General features: G+C 45.1%; 4 protein-coding genes across 5 annotated transcripts; 2 read left to right on the forward strand and 2 right to left on the reverse strand.

Moving 5' to 3' along the window:
- Nucleotides 1-462: 462 nt before the first annotated feature.
- On the reverse strand, nucleotides 463-4,885 carry atad3 (ATPase family AAA domain containing 3). The gene is made up of 16 exons (XM_029151314.3): nucleotides 4,560-4,885; nucleotides 3,947-4,023; nucleotides 3,756-3,857; nucleotides 3,614-3,673; nucleotides 3,455-3,524; nucleotides 3,200-3,365; nucleotides 3,033-3,102; nucleotides 2,729-2,884; nucleotides 2,587-2,643; nucleotides 2,381-2,506; nucleotides 2,175-2,299; nucleotides 2,046-2,097; nucleotides 1,852-1,922; nucleotides 1,589-1,756; nucleotides 1,306-1,414; nucleotides 463-1,163 (listed from the first exon to the last, which is right to left on the reverse strand). Exons 1-16 carry the CDS (start codon nucleotides 4,750-4,752, stop codon nucleotides 759-761), a joined length of 2,007 nt encoding a protein of 668 aa, XP_029007147.1. The 5' UTR covers nucleotides 4,753-4,885; the 3' UTR covers nucleotides 463-758.
- A 295-nt stretch (nucleotides 4,886-5,180) lies between these two features.
- mrpl20 (mitochondrial ribosomal protein L20) lies at nucleotides 5,181-7,061 on the reverse strand. Its single transcript, XM_029151360.2, has 4 exons — nucleotides 6,919-7,061; nucleotides 6,579-6,689; nucleotides 6,307-6,384; nucleotides 5,181-6,215 (listed from the first exon to the last, which is right to left on the reverse strand). The coding sequence occupies exons 1-4, from the start codon at nucleotides 7,003-7,005 to the stop codon at nucleotides 6,042-6,044; spliced, it is 450 nt and encodes a 149-aa protein (XP_029007193.1). The 5' UTR covers nucleotides 7,006-7,061; the 3' UTR covers nucleotides 5,181-6,041.
- Nucleotides 7,062-7,108: 47 nt separating this feature from the next.
- On the forward strand, nucleotides 7,109-10,449 carry sdhb (succinate dehydrogenase complex, subunit B, iron sulfur (Ip)). Its single transcript, XM_029151338.1, has 9 exons — nucleotides 7,109-7,157; nucleotides 7,341-7,459; nucleotides 8,068-8,201; nucleotides 8,485-8,570; nucleotides 8,866-9,002; nucleotides 9,196-9,312; nucleotides 9,389-9,490; nucleotides 9,585-9,707; nucleotides 9,953-10,449. Exons 1-9 carry the CDS (start codon nucleotides 7,124-7,126, stop codon nucleotides 10,031-10,033), a joined length of 933 nt encoding a protein of 310 aa, XP_029007171.1. The 5' UTR covers nucleotides 7,109-7,123; the 3' UTR covers nucleotides 10,034-10,449.
- A 460-nt stretch (nucleotides 10,450-10,909) lies between these two features.
- mfap2 (microfibril associated protein 2) lies at nucleotides 10,910-14,694 on the forward strand. Of its 2 annotated transcripts, none has more exons than XM_029151356.3 (9): nucleotides 10,910-11,006; nucleotides 12,314-12,375; nucleotides 12,542-12,589; nucleotides 12,879-12,905; nucleotides 13,018-13,107; nucleotides 13,194-13,235; nucleotides 13,312-13,399; nucleotides 13,823-13,896; nucleotides 13,981-14,694. In XM_029151356.3, the coding sequence occupies exons 2-9, from the start codon at nucleotides 12,345-12,347 to the stop codon at nucleotides 14,082-14,084; spliced, it is 504 nt and encodes a 167-aa protein (XP_029007189.1). In that variant the 5' UTR covers nucleotides 10,910-11,006; nucleotides 12,314-12,344; the 3' UTR covers nucleotides 14,085-14,694. The 2 variants fall into 2 exon arrangements, with proteins under 2 accessions (XP_029007189.1, XP_055365203.1); XM_055509228.1 differs by having other exon boundaries at nucleotides 10,944-11,001.
- Nucleotide 14,695: the final 1 nt, after the last annotated feature.

Genomic DNA, 14,695 nt, shown 5'->3' on the forward strand with positions numbered 1-14,695 from the left:
AGAACTTAAACCTAACATTAAATGGTGGAAAAGACCTTATAAACTATACTGATACAACAAACCAGATAATAAAAAGCTGCTGTTGACAGTGGCCACATGCTCTTTTAGTGCCTCTTGTTTTCTAGTTTGGCGAGTTTTTGTAAGTCTGAACATTTAAATCACAAGGACACGTGCCACTTTTTTGTGTGGCCTGTTCCCTTGAAAAGCCTCATGCTCTTCACTGTGCACACACTTGCTCACCTGTTTCTGTAATATTCAGAAATCCTGAATGGATTGTTTAACGCAGGGTCACTCATCCGTGTTGACCCCCTCCTTCCTGCTTACGTCTCTCCCATTATGTGCCATGCGTTGTAAGGACTCGCCTCTCTAAATATAAGATATGCATTCTATTGGCTAGAAATACTGCAGTAGAAGCAACGGCACACTAAAAAAAAAGGTTTAGAAAAGTTTATGAACAAAACATTTAGTCTTAAAAAACATGAATGAATTTAATCATTTCAACAAAGACACTGTGGACAACATTTATATAACGTTAATACCGAAGCACCTTCAGGTTTCCATGTGTAGTACACCTTTACAATGTATACATTATATATTAGAATCAGAGTCCCGGGTGTCATTTGTTTTGCGATGTTAATCTTTTATCGTCACCATCCACTGTCATGAAGGCAGTCCAACAGGCTATTATAGTAAACTACCTTACGGGGCAAGCCACTAATCTTTCTAATCCAGAAAGCCCCACTGAACAAAGGTAACCCTCAAACTGGGGTTCCGTCCTTCGGAGGCGAGGATCCAGTCTTGTCTTCTTTGCCCTCGCCATCAGCCGAGGGAGCCTGGGATAAACTGTCTGCTCTTTCTCCCAGACAATTGGCTGATTGGCTGATGTCTGAAGAAGGTGGTAAACTTTCACCCCCTTGCTTCGTACTTAGCTCCAGATATGGAGCAACCACCTCATGAGCCTGAGGTGCCTCATGGACAGGCAGAGTGAAGCCCATTTTGCCGCCACTGCCTGGGGCCCCAGGTGTTTTGGGTGTGAGCGTCTGAGCCTCCTGTTCCCTGTGCAGCCAGTCCATCTTCTGTAGGTGCTGCTTGACGGCATCGTCAACCCGGGCGTCAATCATAGCCTCAGTCAAGACACCGTCTTCCGAGGAATATGCTGCAGCCTGCAAGAACATGGAACACAATACAGGTCTGTGCATTCTATCCCTAATTAATAAAACATGCAAGGTGTGCAGCTGTGACTTAGGTTTCCCACCTTTTGAAGGATTAAAACAAACTAATTAGCAGTGAAATCTGTCAACATACCTGCCAAGTCACACCAAGCTTGGAGATCTCTCTTCCAGACATGCCTTCAGTCCTCTTTGCTATCTCAGAGCACTTCTTACCATAGTCAAACTGTGCCAGCTTCATCCTCCTGCGCAAACGAAAGAGGGGGTAAACAGTAAGTTTTGTCACTGTTTTGCTGCATTTCGGCAAACTACGTCATTTGTCTCTGGAACTAAATCACTTTCAATATAAACTTCTAATGTGCAGCAATTTGTTCCCTATTTTAACAGATGAAGATAGAGATAATTAGTACTGTACTCACTGCCTTCCACTAGTAGCAGGCTCCAGCACGTATTTATCGAAGTACAGTCGCACCAGCCTTTCCCTCTCCTCTGGACCCGGCAGAGCAAAATTCACTATTTCATCTATACGGTCATTTATGGCCCAGTCAAACTGCTCTGGCTGGTTGCTGGCCAACACCAACATGAACCTGCAGAAAAGAAACCAAATAGACCGTAAACTGCAGCTCAGAGTTGGGCTGGAAGAAGCCAGGTCACCTTTAGGTTGGCCTGTGGAACCGCTTACTTGTTGCTCTGCTCTCCAGTGCGATACAAGAATGCATTCAAGGTGGCGCGGAGGTCTTCGCTGATTTTCTCCTACAAAATCCAACAATGGAAATATCCAGCCCGAGTTAAAAATAAAGCAAGTGGTGTGTAATTTAATTTTTAAAAAAAGGAGACAAGCACAAAAATATACTACTTATACATGTGGTGTCTTACAGTGGATCTCTTCCGGAGAAATGCATCAGCTTCGTCAACAAAGAGCAGCAGCCTGTGACAAGATTCACACAAGTCAGCGTGTTGATGCTTTAAATGGAGGCTACGTGTTTGTATGAGAGAGACTCGAACCCGCGTCGACTCGTGCCGGCCCAGTCAAAGACTTTGTGCATGGCAGTCACACCATCACGGCCCATGGGTGCCACATCACCACCGGTCATGATGGCGTAGTCCATCCCAGAATGCACTGCCAGTTTCTAAGCGAACACAAAAAAAATTGCTCACACTCAGAAGCACCTATATTTATGTGAAGGTGTTGGATCTGAGCTCGCTCGTACCTTGGCGAACAGAGTTTTGCCTGTGCCTGGGGGACCGTACATGAGGATGTTCCTGTAGAGGCCGTTATTCTGCCTAGTGTTTCTTGTTGCTATAGCAATGTCACGCACACGTTCTTCCAGGGAAGGCTGAGGAACAAAGATAAGTTCTATCAAGAAATTACTTAAAAACAAAAAAAAAAAAAAAAAAACGTTTGCTGTGCACTTACACTGAGCACAACCCCCTCAAGGGCATCCTGAGGTTTGCTCATCAGCCGTTTGGAAGTCTACATATTGAGGAGGAGCATGATAAAACTAATTAGTACATTATACATTAAACATCTACCACACCTTCAGTTGCTCTTTAGGTACCTTGACCGGATGCTTGATTGCCTCCCCCACTGTAAAGCGAGAGGTCTCTCTCACAAGGGACGGCTTCCCAAGCCTGGCCTCGATGTAACGTCCTGCCACCGCTGTTGCATTTCGGGCTGAGTATACGCCCACAGCTAAAAGGGTCAGTCCTGCTACCTGGTGGCAGAAACGGTTGATGGTTTCTTACTTCTAAACTACAAAGCTGAAGTTCACACATTGAATTGCTTATTTTAAATACTGTAGTTTTACTATTTTAACCTAATCACTGACTAACCTGCCACACTTATAAAAGGAGGTTTCTCACCGTGGCTGTGACTTTGTCCCAGTCTGATACAAAGGCCCTGAATCCTTCTCCGAACACAGCACCTGCAGTTCTACAAACAAATGAACCTTAGCTGTCAGCTGACAAGAAGTTAGATACTTCAACTGATCTAACCACCTCTATTATAAATACTTGGTGTTAAATCTTACTTTATGGACTCCAGGACCGTTTGCCTGTGTTCTGCAGCCTTCAGGCGAATTTGCTCACGGATGATATCTGCGTTCTCTCTCTCCACACGAGCTCGTGCTTTAGATTCGGCCTCTATGCGCAGAAGCTCGTTCTTGTGCCTCAGCTCCATCTCATGCTCTATCGTTGCTATAAATTCCACAGCATAATCAACACATACATCAGCCACTGCTCGAAGGTTTTTAAAGCTTCTACTGTAACCGTGAGGAAGTCTGTACCTTTTCTCATTGCCTCCTGTTTCTGTACGGACTCCTCCTGTTTACGAAGGTTGTCCTCATTCAGGGCTTGCTGTTGAAAACAAACTGTAATGCTGAGTTTGGCCCTGCAGTTAAGAATAAAATTAAACCCTCTTCCGTTAAATGAGCCAGGAACCTCACCTGTTGCCGTAGTTGGTCCTCATATCGCTGTCTGGCCAATTTATCTTGGTACTGAGCTCTCTGTTATAGATAGAGAACAAACACAGGTTCTAGTCCACTGCAACAAAATTACAACGCAACTTTACAACAGACATTTCCTCACCGCTTGATGCTGCTTGGTCTCCTCATTCAGAGTTTTCCTCCTCTCCTCTCCCTGAATTCGTATTTGCTCGCCCTTGAGCTGCTCGAGTGCTGCTTCGTACTCCTGTTAACGTGCCACACAGATGATTCCTCTGTTAAACTTCAACAGCACACTTGGTAAACGTTTCACGACTGAAGCGGTGTCTGGTGTACCTTCATCTTGCTCTGGTGCTCCATCTGAGTGGTCTGCTCCTGCATGCGAGCCAGGTCCAGAGCTTCTTTGGCATGTCCTGGTAGACGTGACAGGGGAGAAAACATCACAGAACTGAAAGATTCGGGTTTGGTCCAGAGACAAAAGGACTGCAGGACAGAGCAGGTTCCACATGATCCTGCTTTTTGGGGTTTTTAGATTTAAAACCACTTCCAGCTGTAAAAGCTAAAATGTGAATCACAAATCAAAACTAAAGCAGTTGATGAAGTTTTGCATGCATGTGGCACCAACACAGTGTGGATGTCGCAAGGTTTGACCTTTGAACCCAGTCCCTTTGTTTGAATGAAGGTTGTTTGAACAGAGAACAAACACCTTTTCTCATATGCTACCAAGGGATTACCAAGATTAAAGTGTAAAAGGTGAACATGTGCATGCTGTCGCCGTGGGCCTGTCTATGCAGTAATCCGTTACATGACTGAAGCCACTAAAACGACCACCACCCTCCTCCAGAGGGGGCTGGATGCTGGTGCATGAACATCCAGACTGGGCTTTAGGTGCTTAACTGGAGCTCCGGTGACCGTCCCGTTCAGAAAGCCGACCCTCCGTATCACTTACGAGACTTGTCGAGGTCCCTGGCCGCCTGGGCAGCCCGCTCCAGCCCGGTGGGATCGAAGTTGCTCCATTTGTCCTTGGGTTTATCTCCACCGCCGCTAGAACCCCCGGCCGGCGGCGGCGGGGGTGGTGGCTGGACCGGGAGACCGGGAGGCGGCTCCGGCTGCCCCTTGTTCAGGCCGAACAGCCACGACATTTTCCAGAGGATAAATGAATCACACTTTAGCCGGTTGTGTGAAGAGATGGAGGAGGTAGCGGTAGCTGTCACTTCCTCCACACGCGAGTCACGCTGCAATCTTCTGCATGAAGGGAATCAGGAAACGCAGCTTTCGCTGAATGTCAGCACAGACGATTGGCTGCTTGGGAGTATTACACGTTGTCATTGGCTGCAACAAGCACGTTGTTCATCAGAGGTCATCACGTAGCTCCGCCCAAACGTCCTACGGTGGCTGCAGAGGGTCAAAACTGTTTCAATTCACGTGGTTATGCTCTCGTTGTAGGTCATTGCAGTGCATGTGCCCATTTAAGACGAGGGACATAGCAAATAGTGGGAAAGATCCTAAATAAAATACATACAAACGGACATCACAGAAGCAGCTTAAATAAAGAAAATGAAGAAAGGACTGTGTGTATACAAATGTTTAATGGGCTAAACATTACCAACATGTCACACAAATATTTACATGGCAAAACTTCTCAGCCTCCAAATTTCTCAATCAATCAGCATCAAATACCATAACTAAATAAAGGGTGAGTATGATGAGAACAACCAGGGTGAAGGGGAATTAATCTTGTTGACATTTGAGATAATGAGCACATTCACAGGTAACACAGAAGCAGTCCATGTCTTTACTACTTCCTTGGATTGACTCTTCATGGTGATTTAAAAAAAAAGCCATGAAAAGAAAAACAAGATAAAAGAATTGCCAAATGTCACCACTGTGACACAGGTCAATGAAATGAAAGGAACATAATGAAAGGAAAAATGCTCCTTCATGGTCAGAGATCAAGGCACTTCAACAGAAATCATGTTCTATAAGAAATCACATTTCTGTTGGCAGAACAGGCAGATTTTGCTGTTTCTACAAAGCCAAGGAACTGACCTGTGTGCAAGATTATAATTCCAGGTAACATAAATTAATATCAAAATATCATAAATGAATATTTTGCAGGCAAGACACACAAGTCAGGTAGTGCATAATGGAATTCTCTGGGCAGTGAATTCTCCAGCAGGTGTTAACTTGTTTTCATAAAACAACATACATTAGATACAGTTGTCAGCTCCGGCCTTAAGGTAAGTTCCTTTCTCTTTATCGTGACCAATAAACCATCACAAAAGTAAACAATAATTTGCTCAACATTTCCTAAATAATTATCTGAATCATACTGAGCAAGAACTGAGGAAATCGGGTGAGTGTGCTCCTGTTCGCCATGAATATCTCAACAATCGAAGAGCAACTGAAAATCCACACATGTACAAGTCCATCACTGCAGGCAAACAACACGGGAAAAGACACCAGGAGGCCCCTTGCTGTCACCCAGCGCTGCACGGAACCCTTCCTGTTGCCGAGCTTTGGCCAGCTTCGCAAGCGCTTGGAAAGACCGAGGCTCTGTGATGGCCAGGTCACTGATAACGTGCCTGTTCAGCTGAACGCTGGTCTGCGCAGAAGATGAGAAGACACGTGTTACATACACACATGCACAATAGGCAACTCAAACAAGATGATGGAGACATTAGAACCAAACTAACCTTGATGAGGTTGTGGATGAGGACAGGGTACTTCAGGCCATGCTCTCGTGATGCTGCTGCAATACGTGTAATCCAGAGCTAAAACAGAAGACAGTGTAAACTAAAAAATATAGTTGTGATTTTATTGACACTTATTGAAAACATTTCACTGAATCTCTTCATCAGTCTGTAAAGCAACACTGTGCAGTGGTCCAGAGAAAAGCTGACATCCGGACATTAGTACACTTAGTCGTCAGCAGCCTCGTTGACAAAGCAGAGAGGTGCGTTCCTACCGTCCTCATGTTGCGTTTCTTGAGCTTGCGACCTTTGGTGGCGTAGACGAAGGCTCTCCTGACGGCGCGGACGGCCAGACTGTAGCACCGGTTCTTCCGGCCTCGGAAGTGCTGTGGACAGAACCGACGGCAACGTGACTTCAACTAAACTGAATTACTGTTCTGCTGAAATTACATCAGGGCGATGAAGCGTCGTCATTTCGAACTGGATCAACCTGCGTTAACAGCATCTCTACGCTGTAAACACAACAGAAGCGCTGTCCGAGAATGGTGGTAGTTTTAAACAGATGTCATGGGAACGGGTTAGCGCTGTCGGTCCAGGACATAATCACCACCTTACCCGAGCATGTTTGAGAAGTTCTTGAACCTTCCAGAATCTGTCGGGTCCCCGATTTCTTATCCAACACGACAGGGATAGGAAAACCATATTAATTCGTTGGTTAACTCCACCGCAGTCTTAAGTGACCTTAAGCTAGCTTCACCTGCAAAGAGACACAACTTCAAGCACCGCACCACGACTGGGTACGTTCGTTTTGTAAGCCGGAATGTCTAACGCAGGCGGTTCCTTGGTTCCACCAGGTTAGTAGTCAGAACTGAGTTTCTGCGAACTAGCAAAATTTGTCATAAAGAGCAAACCCATCCAAAACTAAATGTAATTTAAAAAGTGTCACAAATCAGTCACAAATACTAAATCTGATAGGTGTTAAGTAACGAGAGACGTTGGTAAACAAAACACGCGTTCCCTTTTGCGTAACTACGCAGACAGGGTGCATGCTGGGATAGCAGGCATTGGAGGTCAGAAAAACGCCAAAATGTCGGCTGCTGGTCTCACGTCCTTGACTCGCTGTGGTGTTTTGGTGCTTCGCTCTCCTGCGGGATTGGTACGTTTAACACACCATGTCACAATTGATCAATTTGTTTCAGCCGTTTTGTCATATACCGTTTTTGTGCAGAAGGTTTGCCCATGTCACAGATTAGCAGGTTAGTTGACAGTGGTGGGCTCCGTCTATGCTCTGAAGTCTGGTTATAAACGCAGACAGTTTAGCCCGAAACTGTCTTTAGACCAACTCAACTAAAGCGAAAACAGAAGATACATGTCTCGTGTTTGTCAGTGCTCTTGACTCTTAAATACAGACGTTGACAACAGTGTAAACATACAACGCGACATGGAAAGTGTTAACGAAAGCTGTAAACACTGTTCAGCTAAATATAACATTCAAGTGTTGTGGTCATTTCGACACCCTCACATACCAAACGAAAAGTACAAAGGAAAGCTTGAACCGCTAATGCTGTTAAACCTTCATTAAAGTAATAATGATGTTAAATAATAGCCAGCCAACGCGCAAAGCATTGGAAGACGTAAGCAGGTCGAATGTTTATGCGCATTATGTTTATGCGTAACAATGCCCTTGAGCTTGATGGTCTTTCGTATATTGAAAACAACAGAAAGCCAAATTGTGACATTTCTTCCCATTGTCTCCGCTGTCAGGCGGTGCGTTATGCACAAACGGCCGCAGCTCCCGCAGCCCAGCCCAGAATAAAGAAGTTCCAGGTGTACAGATGGGACCCAGACACTCCAGGAGACAAACCACGCATGCAGACCTACGAGGTGGACCTCAACGCGTAGGTTATGATAGGGATCAATTAACGTTATGAGACAGTGCACATATTCACATGTCTATGAAGAATAGTTCATTTTGTAGTATAACATCTAGACTAGGTATGAAGCTTTTCTTATTCTCATGTTATTTCCTCCTGTTTCATGGTCTGCATTGATAGTGGTTGGATAATTGCTGTGTCGCAAACAGAACTCTGAGCAGTAGCTCCTTTCAGGTTTTTGTCAAGTTGAGTAACCAGTTATTAGAAGTATCTCTACTGACTCACTCACCGGCTGTTGTCCCTATAGCTGTGGCCCCATGGTCCTCGATGCCCTGATTAAGATCAAAAATGAGATGGACTCTACTCTGACCTTCCGCCGCTCCTGCAGAGAAGGTTGGTAACATGCTGGACCTTTTGTGTTGTTGAATGTTAAATTCAAATTAACCATTAAACCTTTTAAATAGGTCTGTGAAGATAAATTGGAATGTTTCTTTTTGTTTATGCTAACCCAGTCAGCCCATTAAGAATTTCTTTACAGAATTTATAATCCTACACAAATATTTGTTATTACACCATGAGCAGAATAATTAAATATTAAGTGTTCAGAAAAATGGTGCTTTGTTTTTTTTTACTTTGCCTGTCTCAGAATTTTAATAAATCTTTTCTTGTTTATTTATTTGAATTTTAGGTATTTGTGGATCCTGTGCAATGAACATTAATGGAGGAAACACACTCGCTTGTCTCGATAAGATTGATACCAACCTTAATAAGCCAACAAAGATTTACCCTCTGCCACATATGTATGTGGTCAAGGACCTGGTGCCTGTGAGTCCTGAATTACTCCACATCTGTAGAAATATCAAAGTTACCAGTTGACAATTACTCATAGTTAAAGGCTTGTAATAAGGCATCACTAGTTTGCCATTACTTATATGTGTATGTTTGTTAGTGGTAGACTAAAAAGAAAGTTGTATCCCGACATTTGAATGCTGACTGGTTTTTCAATGTCTAACTGCAGGACATGAGCAACTTCTACGCTCAGTACAAGTCTATCGAACCCTACCTGAAAAAGAAGGATGAATCCAGGGAGGGCAAGGAGCAGTACTTGCAGTCTGTGGAGGACAGACAGAAACTGGTACACAGCTTTGATTCGGTTTAACAAATTAAACATTCAGTTTCCACAGTCACACTGATCGCCCCCTTCTGTGTAGGATGGACTGTACGAATGCATCCTGTGTGCTTGCTGCAGTACGAGCTGCCCTAGTTACTGGTGGAATGCCGACAAATACCTTGGGCCTGCTGTGCTGATGCAGGTGTGTGTTGGCATGTAAACGTCCGCTGCTGACATTCTTCTCAGTACACAATAAGGTATAACGGTTGTATATTCTACCCATCACCTTCTCACAGGCGTATCGGTGGATGATTGATTCACGAGATGATTTCACAGAGGAGCGTCTGTCCAAGCTTCAGGATCCTTTCTCTTTGTATCGCTGCCACACTATCATGAACTGCACCAGGACCTGCCCCAAGGTAACTCCAAGGCCGACAGCTTTCACCTCACACATCAGGCACATCATAATTGCCTTAATTCAAAGTTTTTCAAGAAAACCTACAGAACAAACTATGTTGTTCACTGGTTTCTTACGGTTAATGAAGGTCTAAAAATGTATTAGTCCAATTAAGCTATACAGCTATCAAGTGGATTTCGTATCGCATATAAAACAGACTATGTCGGCTTATTAATCAGATTGATTGTGGCTACTCTGTTATCTCAGGGTCTGAATCCAGGAAAAGCGATTGCTGAGATCAAGAAGATGATGGCAACATACAAAGAGAGGAAGACGGCTACTGTCTGAGTCTTCAGCTGTTGTCTTCTACATCTCCAACCCTCCTCAATTAAATTATGTGTTGATTTAAAAAGATACCTTTTTAAGGTCTGCAGGGGCTGTACACCTACCAGCCCCACCACACACCCCTGGCTCTACTGGAAATGGTGTGTGTGCAGGTGGAGAGGTTGGTGTTACGCAAACGCACATGTACAGTGTAAGAATGTGTGACAAACTTAAACGTGTACCATAAGAGGTATTTATCTCTAGCTCCACTGTGTGCATGGTGGAAAAAAAATTAGACGTTTCCTTTTGTGTAAACATTGTTTAGTCTGTTGCCACCAGATTAACAGCAGCTTCAGAGACTGTGTATATGTTCCGTCAGATCTTCCAACAAACCAACAGCAGTTTTTGTTTTGATAAACAATAAACAGTTAAAATATGTACTTTTTTGTTTTCTGTTGTTATTATCGCTCCCATTAAAACCACTGGCAATTAGTGACCACTAGATGTCAGGAGTAAATGAGTGCATGGAGTCCAGCAGTGTCACTGTGTCCTGTGCTTCTTACAGAAAAATGATTTCTGTAAAGGCTGTAACATAGAACTTTGAGGAAAGTTTTCATTCTATCTATCTCATGACCATTAAGTAAAATGTCTAGTTGAGCTGCCTTAAGGTTTGTGACATTATTGTTTAATGGTAACCACACTCCTGCTTTTGTTAGTGTTAAATGGTTTTACTACATTGTCTTCACAGTGCTAAGAATGTATGTGACCTACGTACACGTCTGTCATGATCACTAACCTGTTTTTGTCCCTTTCCATTCTCTATTAACGCGTAATGAATGTGACTTGGTCTAAGCAATAGGGGGACCGGGCTCTGGGGGGCTGGGACTGGGAGGAGACTACAGCTGTGGGGTGGGACAATGTGGCGCTGTGAGGTCCTACTGCACTCACAGGACGTATGAGAAGTGAGGAGAGTGGCAGCAAAGAGAGTTAAAGTAAGGTAAGAGACATGTGTTCATTTAGCAATTCTGCATGTGTCGTGTTCAATGGCTGTTGTGTTTTTAGATTCACGACATGCAATCATATATTTAAGTCACTGACAGAGCTGAGGGAGAAATGTGGAAATGTGAGGTGATTGGCCACAGAAGATGTAACATCATCCATGTGTCAAGGTCGTAACAGCATCACATTCTTTCAATGTAAAGGCAAAAAAAATAAAAATAAATTAATAATAATAATGTCTGGCTGCTGAGCGATGACATGTGGTGCTGTGTTTTCACTGGAGAGAGGGAGGAGGTGGGACTTCACAGCCTGCCGCTGCTCAGTTACAATAGAGAGAGGGGGCAAAACTAAACAAATCACAAGCCCTGCTGCCTCCAGGGCCCGGGGTCGACGAGGACAGAGGGGGCTTTGAATAACGGGGATTTAATGGGCATGGTTGTGTTAAAGTGCATATAATAAATACATGACAGCATTGTAACCAACTGTTACTGTCCTCAGACGCTGTGTGTGTGTAGGTGGGGGAGAGATGGGGTCTCTAGCTGGAAGGGAAGGACTCAGCCGGGAAGAGGGGGGCTAATGGCTCCCAGATGTTTGCTGTGAAAAGCATATGGTTTCCGACAGCCACTGTGATGCACAGGAAGAATGTTGTGTGTGTTTTAAACAGACACAGACTCACATTTATTGATGCACATTAAAAGTTCTGGTGCCTATCACATCTTTTTTGACCACTAAACATCTGGACGGAGAAAAGTGGAATGTCCATGGTGCAGCATGGGGAATAAGCCCATATCAACAGCTGGTGGTTGTGTGTGAAGGGGTCTACAGCTCTGTGGCAGAGGAGGAGCACGAGGTGGTGAAGTAGTCAGTAATCTCTAATGGGTTTTCACACGGTGACCTCCTCATTGAAGTTCTTTGATCGTGTAGTGAGGCCTTGTCAGCGTCCGTGATTTTCATCTTGACTCAACCTGAGAAGCTTTTTCTACTTGGTGGAGTGAAAAAGGGAAAAAAGAGGGGGGAAGGGTTTGAGAAAACGAGTGAAGGCCAATGAAGGGAAGTGAGGGAGAATGAGGCAGAATGAGGGAGAAGGAGGAAGGGAGGGATGAAGAAAACCCAGAGAGTGGGGGCGGGGGTGAGGGGTCCTCCGTTACTTTTCCTGGAATGCAGCCTCGAGTCTGTCTGCTGCAGCAGAGAAATAGGGAAACAGAGCGATTGTCCTTCTCCCCTTTATTTGGCCAGTCTGGGGCCAGTGTGTGTGTGTGTGTGCGTACAGAGGTCCTCATGTTGGTCTTTCCTGGTCTCCCGCAGCCTTGAAGTCAGTCTACCTCCCACAGTGACCATGAGAGTCCTCCTGCTAATCTGCATGCCAGGTATCTGCACCCCATGCCTCCTGAAACACGCTGCTCGTCCTCGGCTCCACAGACCTGTTCAGTCTTAGTCATGTACAACTGTAAAGGCTAAAGACTTCTTGGATGCGAGGACGGAAGCCAACGTGAGCATGAACCAGTTTGATTTGCGTCTTCTTTGTGACCACAGTTCTGCTGCTCGCCCAGGCCCAGTACCAGGAGCCGTTCCCTTTCTTGGGTGAGTTCAACTACAGATTATCGCCTGGTTCGTTATGGTGGGTAACATGGGTTCATAGAGCTGTGTCTCCAAGCCTCTGGGACCTCTCTTCTAAATAGCACTTCCACCACTGACTGTTCTTTGCAAACATCTTGCCTATGAAGTCAGACTACACCCTCACACGCTGCTCGCTCTCTGGTTTTGGTCGGCAGGTGGTTCATTTTATGTTTTGCTGTGTTTTGTGTGCGTGTTTGGAGGATGATCTCATGTAACAATTGTTCTGTGCTGCTCTTTGTTTTTGGCTCCACAGAGGATTATGACACAGATTATTTTCCAGGTAAAGCCTCCTCCCGTTTATGGAAACTTGTACCTTGATGTTGTCAAAGACACATTTCTGTTAAAGCATCAGTGGATTTGACAAAAAAGGGACACGTCTGCTTCTTTATCAGCGAATTCAGAGTCTGAGAATCCTGATTCAGTCCCTGGAACGTTCCAGCAGCAGGTTCAGATCCAGCCAGTGGTCCGTCCAGAGAAGTCTGGTATGTCTGAGCTCACCTCCTGTCAAGCAAGAGGTTTTAATGTGTCCCGTGGAACGCATGTGTAACCCTGTCTTCCATGTGGACAGAGTCCGATTTGGAGACGGAGCCCACGGAACCCGGACCTCTCGGTAAGAAATCTCCAGCCAGAGGAGGACAGATCATGGGACGTTTATTTGTATTTCTAAATGGTGTTTGACTGTTCAGATTGCAGAGAGGAGCAGTATCCCTGCACCAGACTCTACTCTGTTCACAAGCCGTGCAAACAGTGCCTCAACAGCCTCTGCTTCTACAGGTAAATGTGAAGACCTGCAGTCGCTCCACAATCAAGAGTTACAGCCGCACAATCTTCTATCTAGTCTAATATTTATTACATTCTTTGCTGTAACTTCCTCATGAACAATGCGGTCCGGTCAGTTCTGGGTCAGTGTATAAATGTAGCTACAAAACACATTGTTTTGCTACAAAACAACTCATTTTCCACGTTTCTAAATGCGATCGTTTGATTGATTGTTAGTAAGAGACCCTCGTGTACAGAGGCTGAGAGCCAGACAATGAGTCAGTCCACCTGGTTACCACAAACCAGCTCTTTAGCCATAGTTGCTGGTCCTTCTACTTGTCTTATTACAGATTTGATGGCGAGAACAAACATGCACTTATAGAGTTATGCCAGTTACTTATAACATAATGATGCTGCTCCTTCGTCGTTTTCCTCCAGTTTGCGACGGGTCTACGTCATCAACAAGGAGGTTTGCGTGAGGACCGTGTGCGCGCACGACGAGCTGCTCCGAGGTGGGTGACGTCTGCACGTTTGCTCGTGTGCGCGTGCCCGTCCCCCTAACTCCTGTCTGTCTGTCCGTCCGTCCGTCCGTTCAGCCGACCTGTGTCGGGACCAGTTCTCCCGCTGCGGCGTGGCGGCGCTGAGCGGACAGTGCACGTCGCTAGGAGGAAGCTGTGGAAAGAGCTGCGGTGGCTGCTGATCGAGGCCCGACTCCACCTGCCCACAAACTGCCGCTCGCCTCCATCTCCAGATCCTCCAGCGTCTGAGGATTTGTGTAGTTCTATCTCTCTTTGCCTTTTTTGTAGATCCTGTGTGTATGGATATATATACTTCCAAGAGCAATCGTGATTGTATAAACCACTGGTGCTATAAAATCATCACACTGGTGCTATAAAACCTTTAGAGATGCACATAAAACATCTTTTTTATGTACTGTGTTCTATTAATCTTGTGCTCTGACTTTGTTGATATGTTACTGTACTTGCGTCGAGAAGCAGTCCTTGTCAGGATGATCAAATCATCATTGGTGGCCACTGTGCACGGACATCAGACAGAACTAATCGATCTCCAACCGTCACCGGCGAAGATGGCGACGCGCGCGAGCAGACAGCTGGTGAATGACCTCACTTTTTGTACTACTGCCACCTGGACCTGGGCTTAGCGACCAAGCGGCGAGCTTAATGAGATAGAACCAAATTCCAGTGACAACAAGTGCTGTCAAAATGCATTTAACAAAAACAGACCCTTTTACTACTGCTTTAAAAATCTGTCACTATAAAGACTGAAAAATAAACGTTTGTACGACAGCTG

Source organism: Betta splendens, chromosome 5 (genome assembly GCF_900634795.4).
Source record: "Betta splendens chromosome 5, fBetSpl5.4, whole genome shotgun sequence".
Classification (NCBI taxonomy): domain Eukaryota; kingdom Metazoa; phylum Chordata; class Actinopteri; order Anabantiformes; family Osphronemidae; genus Betta; species Betta splendens.